Genomic DNA, 16,181 nt, shown 5'->3' with positions numbered 1-16,181 from the left:
CTAGACTTTGTTGCCAGAGAAGCGAACAAAGGAATGTGGTAACACAGTCGTCTTGTTTGCAATACTGGTCATAAGTTCAGAAGCTTTTCTTTTACGATCTTTAAGTAATTGAACATTCTTGAGCATGGCCTGTTTTGCCTTCCAAATAATCTCAAAAATAGGAATAAGGTCAATATTGATGTCGTTGGATGATGAAGGGAATTCAAACACTGATGATCTTAAAACTCTTGTTATTGCACTTTTGTAAGGAACATCCATTCTTAATAATTCCATTTTTAGTCCCATAATAAGAAGTCCAATAGTTGTTAAGTTATTGATTTGGTGTGGGGTTTGATTCACAAGCATGCAAAGCATGTCTCTTAATGTCTTAGGCAGCTTGACCAACCCATCATCCATATACTTGTCATCTGCAACGGTAATCATATCTTTTCCGATTTCACACGATCCGAATTCATTATTTTTGATCGTGAATAAGATATCCACTTTTGCTCCCACTGCTTTTCTTTGCCTTTTTTTATCAGTTTCAAGAGACCGATTAGCATTTCTTGCCAGTGCTACTGCAACACTGCTGCGTTCGCCAAGCTTTCCTCGGATACTGCGATCTCTGAAGATTTTATATACGAATGGCCAGAGCTCATGCAGCAGATCAGACTCTGAATAATCTTCAAGGTGCAATTGATTATCGTCACAGAAAAGCTCAGAAATTCCAATCATTCTTTGGAGGAGCCATCTCTTGTCAAATTTGACGAAGGAAAAATGTTTTTGGTTTTCTGCATATTCACGTGATTCATTTCCTGTTATCCACTCCTTATCGTATAAATCAAGATACTCTTGTAATTCCTGTGGGAGCTTCTCCAGAGGTTTTACATTATACGACTTTATCTCATTTATTTCTTCACGAGTAAAGTATTTCTCCCAGACTAAGTCGTCCGGATCCATTATCATGGAATGAACTGGGTGCTCAAAAGAAGGAATTTTCACCAATACTTTCTTCTCAGCTTCGACTACGAGACCGGTTTTCAGTCGCCACTTGTTGTTTTCTTCAATAGTATTGTATCGAGCTAAAACGCGTCTTTTCTCCTCTTCTGACAAATTGTAATTTGACTTTGTAGTTTTAGAGGACGATCAGTCTTCCTTGACTGACTTTTCGATACCGAGCCATGCGTTTTCATTAAATTTTGAAATACTGTATCCAGCGGCATTAGCGATTAACTTCAACTTTCTTTTCCAATCACCTTTGAATCTAGCAATATTTTTTCCATTATACTGTGAAACAATCAAATCCTTTAAATCTGCGGTAAGTTCAGACCAAACTACCACTTTCTGATCATTAGCTAACTTAACCATTGATGAAATAATTTCTATACATATTAAAAACCAAAAGTATAAATAATCAATAGTAATTGTTGCTAGGTGATCGTTTTCTTATTAGTTCCTAGGTTACTTTCTTTATACTGTATATTCCCAAACATTTTACACAATAAATAACAATTAAATTAAAAAGGAACAAACGTTGCTAAAGGAGCGAAGGCTGAAGTTGTGTTACATAAGTATTTAAATCCAAGTTCATAATTAATACCTAATTTCATACGTGTAAGTGCAAAGTTTAGAAAAAAAATTATTTTGTCTACAAAAAAAAGCTCATGGATCACCCATTTGGGGCACTTGGGCCATTCTAATTTTGAACTAATATTTTTATTCTTCTTTTGCCTTATATTTTAACTGCTCAGTATCTTTTTTTTGTTAGGTGTCAAGGAATAATGTACTTTGCTTCACCTTATTTTCATTTGCATTATAAGCATCACCATGTTTTTTTTTAGCCAATTAAATAGTCTGTATTAGTTCCTGTCTACGTCATCATTTTGCTGCTACAGGAAAAGTCGAATTTTAACTAAAAATCAAATAGACAGTATCATCACACTAATATCCTTAATGGTCTAGTGACTAATATTTGTTGCTCCCATTAATGCGGCCGGGATTAGATTCCTCATCGAGAAAAACGTTTTGCCAAAATTCCGATTTATCTAAATTCTTGTTAATTTTACTTTTATGATCCCATGGTCTTCTCTTGCCCATTCTTCGTTATTAATTTTGGAATGATAAACCAATTATCGTTGGTTTTACTAATAACAATTATTATCCTCTTCTTTTTCTTATGAATATATTCTTCTACTATACACATGCAACGGTTATAATTTTTTTTTGTCGTATAGTTACATGTGGAACAGCAAATAATGATTATTACATAATTATCATTGGATTTTATGCAACACAAAACAATAATTATACTTACACAACAACGCGATATTTTTTTTTATAAACTATGTCAGCGGTGTACCAATGTTAAGAATATAGTCTAAATAATATACTAAATCAAATGAAAATGCAACAAACTGTTCACTAAGTTGGTGTTTGATATTGCTCTGCCATTACAATTTGACAGATCGAATATCAACAATTTTCATTTCTCCCTTTTTATTGCGTCTCAGGCGCAAGTTGCATGTGCTATTCAACATTATGTCATTATATACTTCTTTTATTGTTCACTCTTTTTAATCTTTACTGTAATTTATTACTCTAAAATCCAAGCCTTTCTCTTTAGATAACTTATCGATTTTTTTTTATCTTCTTTGTGGTTGCACTGAAAATTGTATTAGTGCAATAACATTTATACAATCGTGGTTCGTAAAATGAGCAAAATAATTTGTTTTAATCTGCAAGCCTGTTTCAGAGAATGAATAATATAAGCATATTTATAAGAAAAATACAAAACGTTCGCTTCTAATTGGGATGACATACGTGAATCGGAGTATATTACATTAAAATTAAATGTGGGGATATTCAGTCAAACATGTTCCTAAAAAAAGCTCCCACACCGTTTCTATCTGAATCCAGCCAATCATTACATGAGCTATTATAATAAAAAAGGACTATAAATATGTATACACATATACAAAAGTGGGTTTAATTCCTTGTTTTCACTTATTGTTTTTCTTTTTCCTTTTTCTTTTTTTTTTTTTAAAAAAAAAATGCCAAATACTATTCCTGAAAATTATAATAATAATATTATTATTAACGGTAAGCCCACGCACCCTAATGATTTTAAAATTGTTCGCCAGGGCCCACCTGAATCATTTTCAAGTAAACTTGTTGCGGTTAGACCATTTGCAAAAGGGTCTATTATTGCCACTTTGGAGGGGCTTACACCTGGTGCTAAACGTTATTCGACAGTGCAGGTTTCTAAAGATAAGCATATTGAATTAAATAGTGATCTCGTTTTCATGAATCATTCATGTGATCCTTCAACTTTTATGGATGTTGATCATTCAGTTGTGGTTGCCACTAGAGACATAGCTCCTGATGATGAATTGACCTTTTTCTATCCTTCCACTGAATGGGATATGGGTAGCTTTTTTTTTTAAGAAAAAAAATAGTCACGACTTGACAGCTAATTATTTTTACTTTTAATAGCACAACCATTTTCATGCTGGTGTGGTTCATCAAAGGTAAACTTATTTTGTATGCAAGAAAAAAAAAAAAGGTTAACAAAATAAAATTATTCTAGTGTATTGAAACAGTTCAAGGAGCCCGATATCTGTCAACAAATACCTTAAAGCAGTTTGTTTTGAGCAAACATATCGAGGAACTCATTCAGGAGAGAGATTTGTAGAGTTTTTTTTTTTTTTTTTTTTTTTTTTTTTTTTTTTTTTTTTTTTTTTTATTTACTAATGCATGTTTTATATATTTGTATATGTTTACAAACAGGAGAGTGTTGTAATTTATACGTGATAATTTAATAAAGTTTTTGGTTAAGAGAATATTTTTTATTATGTTAATTCAAGAAAAAAAAAACAAAGAATGAAGAAGTAGGGGAAATATAACAAAAAAGAAATAATATCTGTATATGAGCATATATATGTGTATAGATATATATTATACAAAAGCAAAGCCAGTAGAGCATTCGCTAATCGCTTTAAAGAGGTTTGTACGTAAGCTTTCATAAGAATCATATTGAGGTAAATCTATTTGATTAAAACTTTTTTTTTTTAAAAAAAAGGGTTAATATTGAGTAATCTTTAACTTTAAATATTATAAACTTACCATGTATGTGCAGATGGAAGACGGTTTTCTCCGCCAAAATCTTTATGAATTTGGAATTTTTGTACACCATTTGAGCCTTGAAGTTGACTAAATCCCTCCAAAGGTACCTTGGAGGTGCCAGTAGCAAATTGAAGTAATTTAGCACGTTCTTCTTGATCAAAGCTTCTAACAGCACGCCAGAACCATTGAACAGGAGGTGATGAACTAGTATAACCTTGGTACTCAGTATTATTTTTCCAATCATCAATATCAATATCCGGTAAACCAGAAATTAAGAGTTCTAATTCTTGTTCGTTGAAAATTTGAATTAAATGAGCGGGAATAATATCATGGAAACCCTGAACAAAAGCATTGATTTGATCTTTAATAGCTGTAGTTAACTTCTGCTCTGTTACTAATGCCACATATTCATGCTTGTTTTCTTCTGTTACAGGGATATTTCTACCATTGGGTTTCAAATCAACGGTCTCTTTAGTGCCGAAATAATCTGTTTCGATACTAAATGTTAAATCAATAATATCGGTGATATCATTTTCTAACATCCAAACTAAACTCTTATAATATTCTGGATCTAATGCTTCAACATCACGATAATCAACACTACGTCCTAAAATATGCTTATAGAACGAGCGAGTAAAGTAGGCATCTAAGAGACGACCATCATATATAGCCTTGCCAATTATACGACCTACAAATTTGAAGAAGCTTAAGTGATCAGGATTAACAGCTGAGTCACGATTAGGCTGGTAAGTCAACTTATCAGCAGCAGATTTAACAAAAAGTGCATAATTTGGATCAAACATTTGTCTAGCTAAAACAGAGAACCATTCACGAGAAACACCCCCTGCATCAACACCTTCTTCATTATAAAAACGAACAGCAAGTTTACCATGCTTAAACTCGTCACCAGTACGACCTTGAAGTTGATGATAGGAGTCCTCAAAAACATTATGTCGACGAACATTAAGTTGTAATTGTGGGTAGTTTTCACGGGGTCCAGAACGCTTATGGAGTTGTTGTACGAAATAATTGCGCTTGTTATCAAACTCAAGCATCTTGGGATTACGAACTAATAAAGAAAATGATCCACTCATAAGTGAAGGATTCTTACGAACCATGATATTCAGAACCTTTTTATGCTTCTCCGTAAAAGTATAAAAGAATGGTCGAGGGTAAATATGAGATAATTTACTAGTTGGATCAGAAGGAAAAGCTTGCAGTTTTCCATTAACAATATTATGTTTTCTTTCTGCAGTGCATTTTGAAACGACCATGAATGATTCAATCAAAGGCAATAACACAGTAGCAACATTAATCAAGTCTTCTTTTTCATGAATAATAGACAGACATTTACCAAGTGTATCCCATAATGGTAAGAAATTGAGGTTTTCACAAATTTCAGTAACACGCGATTCATTTTCGATTTGGACTTTTATTAAATCATCCTTATTTGTTTCACTTTCAGAAACTGTGGGGAGCTTGCGATTGAATATGTAATCCAATGTTTTTAGAACACGTAGCAGTTTAGCTTGATGAGATGTAGCAGCTGAGAAAGGAGCAATTGCAAAACTGCTGACTTCAGTACCATCCATCGTTGTAGTCAATAATTTGAATAAAGTCTCAAGGTCTTTCAAAATATGATCACCAGATTTTTTGGCATCCTCTACAAGTTCAGAAACAATTGTTGACTGAGCACCTTCTAGGGCAGATAAATGAGAAATAGCATTTAAAGTATATTGGAAAGTTTTACTTGAGCATTCACCATTGGTGAGTACATGGACAACAAGCTTAAGATAATAGTCAGGGATTGTAGGTGGTTTAGGCATAGGTCTTTCTGACAAACTAGGATCTTTCTGCTTATTCTCTAACTTTTCTTTATATTTCTTAACTAAAACTGGGAAGGGGCGACACATTGTAGACAATAAATCCATAAGTTGTTCCATCAAGGATGAATTATGAATAAAAACTGAACGGTCCAAAAGACTCATCAATAACAAAATAGGGTATCTGTTCCAGTTAGCAGGCACCTTTTCTTTGCTTTTGCCTTTTCTGTTGGATGAAACCCGCTTTAGATTAGCCAATGCTTCACTTTCAGTTAAGAAGTAAGTCATAGATTGATCATTACATGATATAATGTATGTTAATGCCTCTAAACATCGTTGAGCAATAAAGTTGGGTGCGTTATCTGCAAATGTTGTTGACATAAGTGTATGCTTGCTAAATTTAGACTGAGTAGATTTGGTATTTTTACCAAAAGAATTGAGAAGAGCAAAGCTGTTTTCAACAGAATTCAAATCATTATCACCATCATAGAGTATGCATACGAGGTATGATAAAAGCTCGCTACGTGTTTTACTATTTTCACACAAGTTCAACAATAATCGATTAAGCATAGACTTAGAAATAGTTTGTGGAATAAAAAGTAATCGTACTAAAGTACTAAGTTGTGACTTTTCAAGAAGCTGTGCGGTACTATCAACACGACGAGACTTGGCTTTCTTTTTAACAGGTCCGGAGGATTTAGTATCATCTTCAGCAGAAGCAGGTCTTCTATGAGACGAGATAACTTCAACTATTTATTATAATAAAAAAAAAGATAGATTAGTTGTATTACCCATATTTAATATATATATATATATTTTTTTAAAAAAAAAACACGTACACGACGAGGCACCACCACCGCTATTGCTTACATTAGTAGATACAGGTGTATTTGCAGGTGCTTGGCGATTTTGTCGCTCACGCCTTTCACGTTCAAGAGCTTCTTGGTGCAAAACTTCTTCACGAATATCGGGAGGCAAAGCATCTAAGAATTCAGGACTAATAGAGTCATCTTCGATGGGCTGTGTAGGAGCTGGTCTTTCACGTATATGTTGATTAATGACTTCTTCTCTTAAATCATCTGGCAAAGCTTCCAAAAATTCTACGTCAATACCTGTACCAGAAATATCAACAGCTTCACCATGAATAGTAATAGTAGTACGTTCAGTGTTTAAACTATCTCCAGCCGCTGCATCAGTACTTTCAACATTAGTTTGAGAAGTAGTTTCTGTTTGAGACTGAGGCTCACTAGTTGACATGTCATTCTCTGCAATTGTAGGCTCAATATTTGATAAGGATCCAGTCTCAGCACTAGGAGTCTCGGATGCTTCAGCTTCAGCTTTTGATTTAGCAATTTCATGTGCTTCACGAGCTTCTTTCTCAAGCTGCCACTTTTGTTCTTCGGCTTTACGTCGCTCTTCTTCTTGCTGTCTTTGTTCTTGACGTCTTTGTTCTTCTTCTTCACGAGCTTTTCTATCATCCTCAATAGCAATAGGGATCAAAATATTTAGAAGCTCATTTACGAGCTTCAATGCCTTTTCGCTAATATTAGTTCCATACATCATACGTGCTTCTTGATTCCAACGTTCTCCTGATGTCATAGGCTGGAAATCTTGTAAAATAGTTAAAATCTCTTGTACCTGATCATTTGTTTCACCAGTACCCCTTGTGTTGGATGATCTATGGTTATTATTTGTAGCATTCAAAGTAGGAATATGATCAAATTCAAAAGTGCGTAAAGCGCCACCAGATGTAGATTGAACATCAATGCGTAATGAACTAGCTTGACTAATAGGAGTTGCACGCGTCAAAATATCTTCAAGCATACGAACAGCACTACCACCAATAATATCTTCGAAATCTTGCCAATTAGACAAGCCTGTACTATGCGCCGCTCTCCGGCTGAACGCTTCTTCAATTGTATTACGTCCATTAGTACCAACAGGGAAGCCTGAACCATTATTATTATTATTGGATAATAAAGGATGTGAAATGATATCTTCTTGACCTTGAACTTGTGCTGGTGTTCTAAATGGTCTACCTACTATTTATATTCGATAGATAAATTAACAAATCTTTAAAATATTATTAATTATTATCACTTTACCCCCTTCAAGCAAAGATCGTCTACCATCAGCGAATCGTCTTCTAAAAGCAGAATGAAGAACAGTACGAGGTCTAGAAAGATCATCATTTTCAATATCCAAATCATCTTGCAAATCAGTAGGTAAGAAGGGCGTGTCAAGATCTTCAGCATCAAGTAAAATACCATCATTAATATCATTGGTAGATATGTTTTCTGCATTTGAAAATGCATCATCAAAGTCAGACAAAGCATCCATTTCTTCTTCTTCATCATCTTCATCCTAAAAAAAAAAGTAATTATATAGTTAAATAACAAGAACAATGCTTCTTTTCATAATTTTTTAATAAAAAGAGTTACTTCATCATAAGGATCAGTCAAATTTCGAATATTAACTTGATCATCATTCTCATCGCCAGCCTCAATGATAGCAGCAGCACGAACAATTCCAGGTTCTTCTTCGATATCTTCCAAATGCCAAGTCATTTCACGTCCATCCTCCTCATCATCATCCTCTTCATCATCCTCATCTTCAATTAGCTCATCTTCGGCATCAATATCATCAGATTCTTCATCATCTTCATCCATTTCATCACTATCATAATCACCACTATGCATCATAGTTTCCATTTCTTCAGTTTCCTCGTCTTCCACTTCATCAGATAAATCACTTTCACCATCTTCTGGATAACTAAAAAAAAAAAAAAAAAAAAAAAAAAAAAAAGTCAGTACGCAATATGATTTTTTCTAATAGACATATACACTTACTTTTCCTCTTCATCTGCAGATGAACCAAACATATCACTGTATTCATCACTATTATATTCTTCCTCATCAATAACACTACCATCAAACATACCAAGAGCGGAATTACGATAAAGATCAGGCGCTTCATCTTGTTCTTCAGCAGAGGTGTTAGGTACATGTATTTCTTCTTCTGTAATATCCATCTTATCCTGTTCTTCTTCATCAGTATCAGTAGCTTCCTCAGCTTTAATAGCAAGCTTTGTTAATTGTTCTAAAGGACGTATCAAAGCATTTAAGATAGCTCTTGAATGAGGATAGTTAATATCAATATCGCTAACAGCTGAAGTCAAAACGGCAACAAAATTCTTATCCAACATAATTTTTGCATTATTCAAAGTTGACTCTTCTTTGTCATTATTATTGGATGTGTTATGACTGCTACCAAGCGAACGAGGTGCAAAAGGACCAAAATTAGGTCTAGCATTCAATATACGATGACAAAGGTCTGCAAAGGCAAGATACCTGGAATACTTAATAGATGGAGCCTCTGTAGAAGCGATTGCTTCTTTCAAAGCTCGAATAATAGTTTCTAAAACATATTTTCTAACTTGAATTAATTCCGATTTTTGTTGAGAAGTCAGATCACTAGTGGAAGAGTTATCATAAGACATTGCTACTAATGTTGAAGCAGTCCAAGTTGATAAACCTTGCTGTTTACGTGATTCATCAGATGTAGGATTTGTATGATTGTATGGTAACAAGTCATTAATTAACATAGATACAAAGGAACGATGCTTTCCATCTGAGGTAGTTGCGCGTGGACCATTTTGCTTTTTACAAAAGTTGAAAATATCATATTTACAAGAAGGATACGAAGAAATAAGTTCAACAAGACATTGTAGCAAGAACCCTGTATAAACAAACTTGATATTTTCTTCCTTCTTTTGCTCCTCTGTCAACTCTTCTTTGTTAATAGTTGTAGTAGTAGCTTCAGAATGAATATTCATAATTTCATTCAACAAATAGTATATAACAACTTCAGAAGGAGACTTTTCCTTGGTATGAGAAGTAGTAGCAACACCGGAAATATCAATTTCAACATTCTTTTCATCTCCATCTTGTTTTTTCAATTTGATATGACGATTAGCTTCAAATTCATCATAGCGAGCTAAACGACAGATATTTGTAGTAACGTCAACAAAAGTGGAAGGATTACGAAGAGCAATATGAGCATTACTACGTATAAATGAACTAATATCCATATTACGAGGACGAGGATTTGTAAACCAGTTTGTAATGATGGCTTTCATGGTACTCTTTAAAACCGTTTTACTTTCAACAATGTGGCGCAAAATTAAAATGATATATGCCTGTTGACCTTGTAAGCCATCAAGACTGGAACGAGGCTTCACAAAAAGTAAAGGAATACCACCAATGCTAACAAAATGAAGTGCAGAATCGTGATCTTTTGTCAGACGTACAATCATGCGTAGAATAGCATAAATATCATCGCGAGATAATTCTGATTTACGTAAAAGTGAAACACTGCATTCTAATAATCTGGTACGTTGTTCGGAGGTAATATCAATCACTTTTGTATTAGAAGCTGGTTTTACATCTTGCATAACAACATCCTCACCATCAGTATTATTATCATTATTTTTTTCGTTTTCCTCTTTATCTTCTGTGTCAGATGAAGACGAATAAAGTAAGGGATGTCGACAAGGAACAGCTAATTTTTCCCTTTTAGGTTCATCTGCTTGTGCAATTAGTACTTCTAAAACCAAAAAGAGAACTGCAGACCAGGAAGGCAAAGGCACATCTTGATCAAGCTTTATAAGGTTGAGCATATCAAATAAGAATGAAAATTGATTTGATAATTTGTTTATAGTTTTCTGCATTGATGGTTCTCGAAGTAATAAAGCAAGTAAACGAAGACGACTACCAAGAAGTAAAGATTTACTTTCATCCTTATGAATTTCTGAAATTTGATTCAATAATGTGTTTATTATCATGACTGATGTCTTTGTAGCAGATATAGCTGCTTGAGCTGAAGTTGAGTCATCAGCTGTAGATTTTATATCTTGAAATTTGCCTAAAAGCGCCAACAAATCCCGTATATCAAACATTAAATCTTCACGTTTATCAGACAAAACCAAGAGTGGTGTAGGTAGTAACTGGCATAATTCTTGACGGAATGATTTAATTTTTTCTAGATTTTCAGAAGCAGCGGCATCTTCAACATCACTCTCATCATTTTCTTCTTCATTGTTATTATCATTAGTGCTACCTTCATCATTATCAAGGAAGTTAAGAGAAAAATGTCTTAAATTAGCTCCATTTGATAAAGGAAGTTCATTATTTAATGATTCTACATAATCATTAGTAATGTCTTCCATATCATTATCAGAATCATTATCTTCATCTTCATCTTCATTATCACTATGATGATGATTTTCATCGTCTGTATTACCACTATCGCCAAGATGCTCATCTCCTTCAGTATTTCTTTCATTATCAGGGTTATTGTCATCATCAGTATGATGGGATGATGTTTCTACAGTCGACTGTAACGCGTTTGTAGTTGTTGATGCACTAAATACAGGTATTGGATGGCTGAATAGATAGTCCACAGCACGAGAAACTTGGTTGTTACAACGTACAAGAGCCTGTTCAGCAGCAGCTCTTTCAAAACCCATATCAAGTAATGTTTGAATATTATGTTCAGAAGCAACAACTGGGGCGCGAAGTAAAGTAAAAGGAGCAGTCATAAGCGGCGTATTCAAATTACCAAATATATCACCACCACCACCACCACTACTGCCTCCACCATGACGAGTATTAGCTGTTGTTGAATGCGAAGAATTAGTAAATCCTCCTTCCCCTTTCATGAGTTGTTGAAAGATCTTGATAAGCGTTTGACCCACTTTCTTGGAAAATAAATGTAACTTGGAACATGTTAAATAGTCCTTAAGAGGAGTCAGTTTGAGTTCTAATGATATAATCCATTGATAAGGATCGAAATAATCTTTTGCCTTTTTATTTCTTTGAATTAAACTCGATGTATAAGCTGAATCACGCAATAGCTTGGGTGAACTGATATTAAGTATTAAGATTAAAAGGTTCTCGATGCTACTATTAATGCGACTTATAAGACCTCTATTTTCTTCTTTATCCTCTTCATACAAAGTTAATGCTTTATTCCATAATTGCTTGAGATTTTCCAACAATAAGTCCACGCCACCTTGTTGTTCAAAAGCAATAGCAAGTGGTGTTTGGAATGGAGACTGCGGGCGCTCATCTCTTAACAGATAGGAGATCATATTGTAGATAGATGCTAAATAATCGTACTTACAAGCAGGTGCATTAGGATTGTTGATAGGTTGCCAAGTAATATTATCCTTTAACAAATTTGCCATGAATTCAGCCAATTCCATTGTCTGAGATTTAGTAACCGTTGTACCCGCACGACGACTCACTGAAACTTTGATAAGACCTTGGAAAATGGACATAAGCAGCTGAGGTATATCTTTCAATAAAATTTTAAAATGCTTGATATTGATAATTCTAGGATCTTTAGGTGAAATGATCTTTTCGAATGTTGTACCAAATGCATTCTTAGAAGTGCCATTAAGATTGTTCATAGATGAGTTATCTTCTACTAGTAATGATATATATTAGTATTATGATCATTCATAAATCTATTCTAGTTTTGTGTTATATATATATATACCTAAGCCATGGTCTGTTGTTTTAGTTGTATCATTTCTTGTAGTAGCACTAGGTGCTTTGAAGTTATACCAGTCATCAGGTAATTCTTCTTTTAATAGATAGGTTTCCCAAACGATGACACGATAGAGTTGTCCGAGGGCTTGAATGATATTTCCTTCATCTGACGCAGCCAAAAATTCGGTCAAAAGTGATGGCCCATTCTTACCCTGAGTCAATATAATTGAAGCGAGATTGGATAATAGACTAACGATAGCTAACATTTCAATCAATTGATGAAGAAGTTTATTTCCACGTTCAATTTTATCGGTTTCTTGAGAATCTACATCTACAAATTCTACTAAACAACTCTTTTGATACCCATCTTTTCTTTCAGTAATAAAGCGAATGGATTCCTTAGCTTTGCTTGCAATTGCAAGAACAGTAGGTAAAGGACTAACGTCACATATCAGACGGAAAACATAAGCATATGTATTATTAGCCACTGTTGTACAAAATGTAGCTGGTAAAAGAGGAGAGCTATAGATGGATAACAATTTCTCAGAACCAACTTGACGGACAAACTCGTTGATGTTATTTTGGTTCTGAAATATTCCTTCTAAATATCGGCCAACAAGATCAACAAACAATACATACAGATAATCCACTTTGATCAGTTTTCTTTCACCTTCCTCACTTACTAAAATATCAGTCATTGCATTTTCTATTGGTGTAGATGACATATTCTCATCACTTTGTTCACCATTTTTTGCGCGTGTCTGTATAACATGACTGTTATCTTTCGGTTTACCGTTACCGTTCACATCATTACCCATTTTGATCATTTTTTGAACTAAATCATCGATACATTGAAATAATGTAGGTTTTAAAGTCGGCTGATGTCGAACTAATTCATCCATTGTAGCACCTAATGCAGTTGTACCATCTAAATCTGAAGTATTTCTAACATATTCTTCACTAGTCATCAATTCGAAAAAATGTGGTATAGGATTAGCGTTGTTAAACATTTCAAGACCTTGTGTATTAAGACAAACAGCACCAAACGCATTGATAGATGCTAGCATCACTTCATTGCTAGGTATATCATAAGTAGAAATTGTGTTTAAAAAGCTTTGAGGTAACTGAGCTTCTTGTAAAATACTTAATGAGGTGGGTTCATTGTGAATAAATGTAGCTATAATATTAATAGCCAGCGCAAGTATGGTGCTTCCAAATAATTTAGGATACTCCATAATAAGTTTGAGAGAATGAGGCAAATTGGAATCAATCAAATTGCGAAGTCCATCTGTGGTGCCTGAGGTATCCATCATACGCAATAAAAACTTGAGCATCGCTTTAACAGCTGATAATCTATTATAAGGTGCAGAAATTTCATCGTCTTTCATAATATATTCTGAACAAGCTTCCACCTCCAGCTATTAGGAAAGAAAAGAAAAAAAAAACTATGTTAGATCAAGCCATTTTTATAAAGAGTAATCATTATTAATATTTTACTTTAACACGATTTAGCAATGTATCCAAACCGTTCACATTACAGAAGGCGGTAAATGAAGAAGAAAATGAATTAACAACAGAGTCCATAAGGCCGACAAGCTTTGCTATATTCTTGTACAGAGTATATTCATGATTACCCAAAATTTGAACTAAAGTAGGAATAATGCCAGCAGAAATTAACATTTGTTCACCTGTTTGCGTTTGTAATAAATAAGATACAAACACAAACAAAGCATCTATGAAAGGTTGAGGGTATGCTTCATTTGAATTGATTTTACGTAAAATTCGCATTAATGTGCCATGATTTGTTGATGCATTTACGGCGGTTAAAACTTCTGGGAGTTTAATTCTATATTTTATTAAAGCATCCATAGCATATAGAGTATAAGTTTGAATAGTCTATAATAAAGAAAAACTCAATATAATTATTCAACATAAATAAATCTATGTGACTTACAATATCCGTTTGCTTTTCAGGAGAAATTAATTCAGCTAATTGTGAGACTAAATGTGGTTCAAATATAAAGACTTTGTTTTGTGCAGTGGTTTCAGAAACAGCATTAGCTAAAGAAGAAGAAAAAGAAAAAAAAAGGGTGAGTGGGTATGCCTATAAGTTGACTATTATTCTGTAAACTATATAGAGAACTTCCTTACCCATAATAGATAAAGCCAAAAGACGAATACCAAATAACTGCTTTCTTTTTTTTGGTTCCTTCAAGTGTTTTGTAATACGAATTCTATTTGCTAATTCGAACTGGTTTTCTTGTGGCACATTATGTTCTTCAACTAATTTTAAAAATACTTCTATGTCATCTTTTTTCAAGTCTTCATCGGTTATAGTTGCACCTATGATTTCGTTTCCTTCAGTAACTGATTCATTATTATTGGTGTTATTTGTTGTCAAAGATGATGTCGCACGGTAAAATTGAAGTACAAAGGTCATCATTTTAGGTGAAACTTCCAAATCTTGAACAATATTTATCAAATCAACAGGAACATTAGCCCAACCTCGAGCCAATTCTATAATTTTATCTTGAGGTACAGAAAACGACGAACGAATGGCTCTTGGGTTATTGATTCTTTGAGCAGGTCGAACCATAAAGTAAAGCACTTGTTGTAACACATCAATATCAAACGTATTTAACAACATACACAAATACTAATGATGATAAAAAAAAAAAGAGAAATATATAAATTTATACATGTTATATCTTATTTAATCAATATTATATACCTCATAAGAATTATAAATATTTCTATTTGTGCAGTTTTCAAATAATGTACAGGAAAGATCGATGATGGATAATATAAGTGTTTTTGTTTGATCTGTAAAATGCTTTGTTTGAATTTGTTTTAGATTATATTCATCACAAACTTCTTGTAAAATCAGATCACATCGGTCAAGAACTTTAACCCAATGAAATAAATCGCCTCTAGGATATGGCCAAGATGATAATTCTTGAACTAATGAAGGGATTTTTTCCTTTGGCTCTGTCTCCAATCGCCTGATCAGGTCTTCCAATTGACGTGGCTATTAAAGAAAAAAATAATAATAAGAATAAGATTTTAAATATTTCTTGGATGCATTGTTTATTACTAAAGGTGCAAGTTTTTTAGAAGGGGCTTTTCTGATCTTCATAATCTGCAATTATTAAAGAGAAAAAGGAAATTACTATAAACAAAAAAAATAAAAAAGAGAAAAAAGAACAAAAAACCATTAAAAATTTGCTATTACAGATATGTATTTTTTTATTCTTTTTTTTTTTTTTAATAATAAAAAGTTACCTTTAAGTGATTAGTAATTGCTTATTTTTATAAAAAAATGTTATTTGTTATAAATATATACACGCTTCTTTCTTTGTTTTTTAATTTAATGTCTCTTCAATTTTCTTTAATGAATTATAAGAAGAGAAAAGATTAACGTACTCAAAAAAAAACTACGCTTTTTTCTAGTGTGATGAATTTGTATTTAGTATGCGCTGAGTTTAAAATAACAGTTTAGAAGAAGAGTGTTAGTGGTCTACTCGTCAATTCTTTCTTGTACCACTACAAGGTTTTATTTATCAAAAAAAAAAAAAATGATTGATAAGCACACAGCAACTTTTCGTTATATTAAAGTGCCCAGACCAATCCTAGAATGAAAAAAAGAAAAAAGAAAGAAAAAAGAAAGAAAAAAAATCTAAAGACTGTACAATTGTTAGCGTCC

The 16,181-nt window shown here is 33.3% G+C and overlaps 3 protein-coding genes across 3 annotated transcripts; 1 reads left to right on the top strand and 2 right to left on the bottom strand.

Annotated features, from left to right (window-relative positions):
- Positions 1 to 2,206, bottom strand: BX663DRAFT_539596 (uncharacterized protein; the record flags this gene model as incomplete). Its single annotated transcript, XM_051530722.1, has 3 exons — positions 2,046 to 2,206; positions 1,141 to 1,361; positions 1 to 1,104 (listed from the first exon to the last, which is right to left on the bottom strand). Exons 1-3 carry the CDS (start codon positions 2,074 to 2,076, stop codon positions 1 to 3), a joined length of 1,356 nt encoding a protein of 451 aa, XP_051388271.1. The 5' UTR covers positions 2,077 to 2,206.
- A 787-nt stretch (positions 2,207 to 2,993) lies between these two features.
- BX663DRAFT_26934 (uncharacterized protein) lies at positions 2,994 to 3,902 on the top strand. The gene is made up of 4 exons (XM_051521942.1): positions 2,994 to 3,405; positions 3,472 to 3,506; positions 3,566 to 3,666; positions 3,766 to 3,902. The coding sequence occupies exons 1-4, from the start codon at positions 3,030 to 3,032 to the stop codon at positions 3,776 to 3,778; spliced, it is 525 nt and encodes a 174-aa protein (XP_051388270.1). The 5' UTR covers positions 2,994 to 3,029; the 3' UTR covers positions 3,779 to 3,902.
- Positions 3,903 to 3,933: 31 nt separating this feature from the next.
- On the bottom strand, positions 3,934 to 15,614 carry BX663DRAFT_482482 (uncharacterized protein; the record flags this gene model as incomplete). Its single annotated transcript, XM_051524434.1, has 12 exons — positions 3,934 to 4,036; positions 4,102 to 6,673; positions 6,764 to 7,966; positions 8,030 to 8,288; positions 8,366 to 8,696; positions 8,774 to 12,413; positions 12,486 to 13,896; positions 13,976 to 14,374; positions 14,433 to 14,539; positions 14,630 to 15,134; positions 15,210 to 15,506; positions 15,573 to 15,614. The coding sequence occupies 12 exons, from the start codon at positions 15,612 to 15,614 to the stop codon at positions 3,934 to 3,936; spliced, it is 10,869 nt and encodes a 3,622-aa protein (XP_051388269.1).
- Between the last annotated feature and the right edge of the window lie 567 nt (positions 15,615 to 16,181).

The sequence above is a fragment of the Cokeromyces recurvatus genome (assembly GCF_025118155.1).
Source record: "Cokeromyces recurvatus strain NRRL 2243 chromosome Unknown BX663scaffold_1, whole genome shotgun sequence".
In the NCBI taxonomy this organism is placed as follows: domain Eukaryota; kingdom Fungi; phylum Mucoromycota; class Mucoromycetes; order Mucorales; family Mucoraceae; genus Cokeromyces; species Cokeromyces recurvatus.
The sequence above is the reverse complement of the archived record's forward strand: the minus strand, read 5'-3'. Positions and strand labels throughout refer to the sequence as shown.

Coding starts and splice junctions, on each gene's coding strand:
- BX663DRAFT_26934 (XM_051521942.1), top strand. CDS start 3,030: ATGCCAAATACTATTCCTGAAAATTATAATAATAATATTATTATTAAC. Junction 3,406..3,471: donor TTCCACTGAATGGGATATGG/GTAGCTTTTTTT, acceptor TACTTTTAATAG/CACAACCATTTTCATGCTGG. Junction 3,507..3,565: donor GCTGGTGTGGTTCATCAAAG/GTAAACTTATTT, acceptor AAATTATTCTAG/TGTATTGAAACAGTTCAAGG.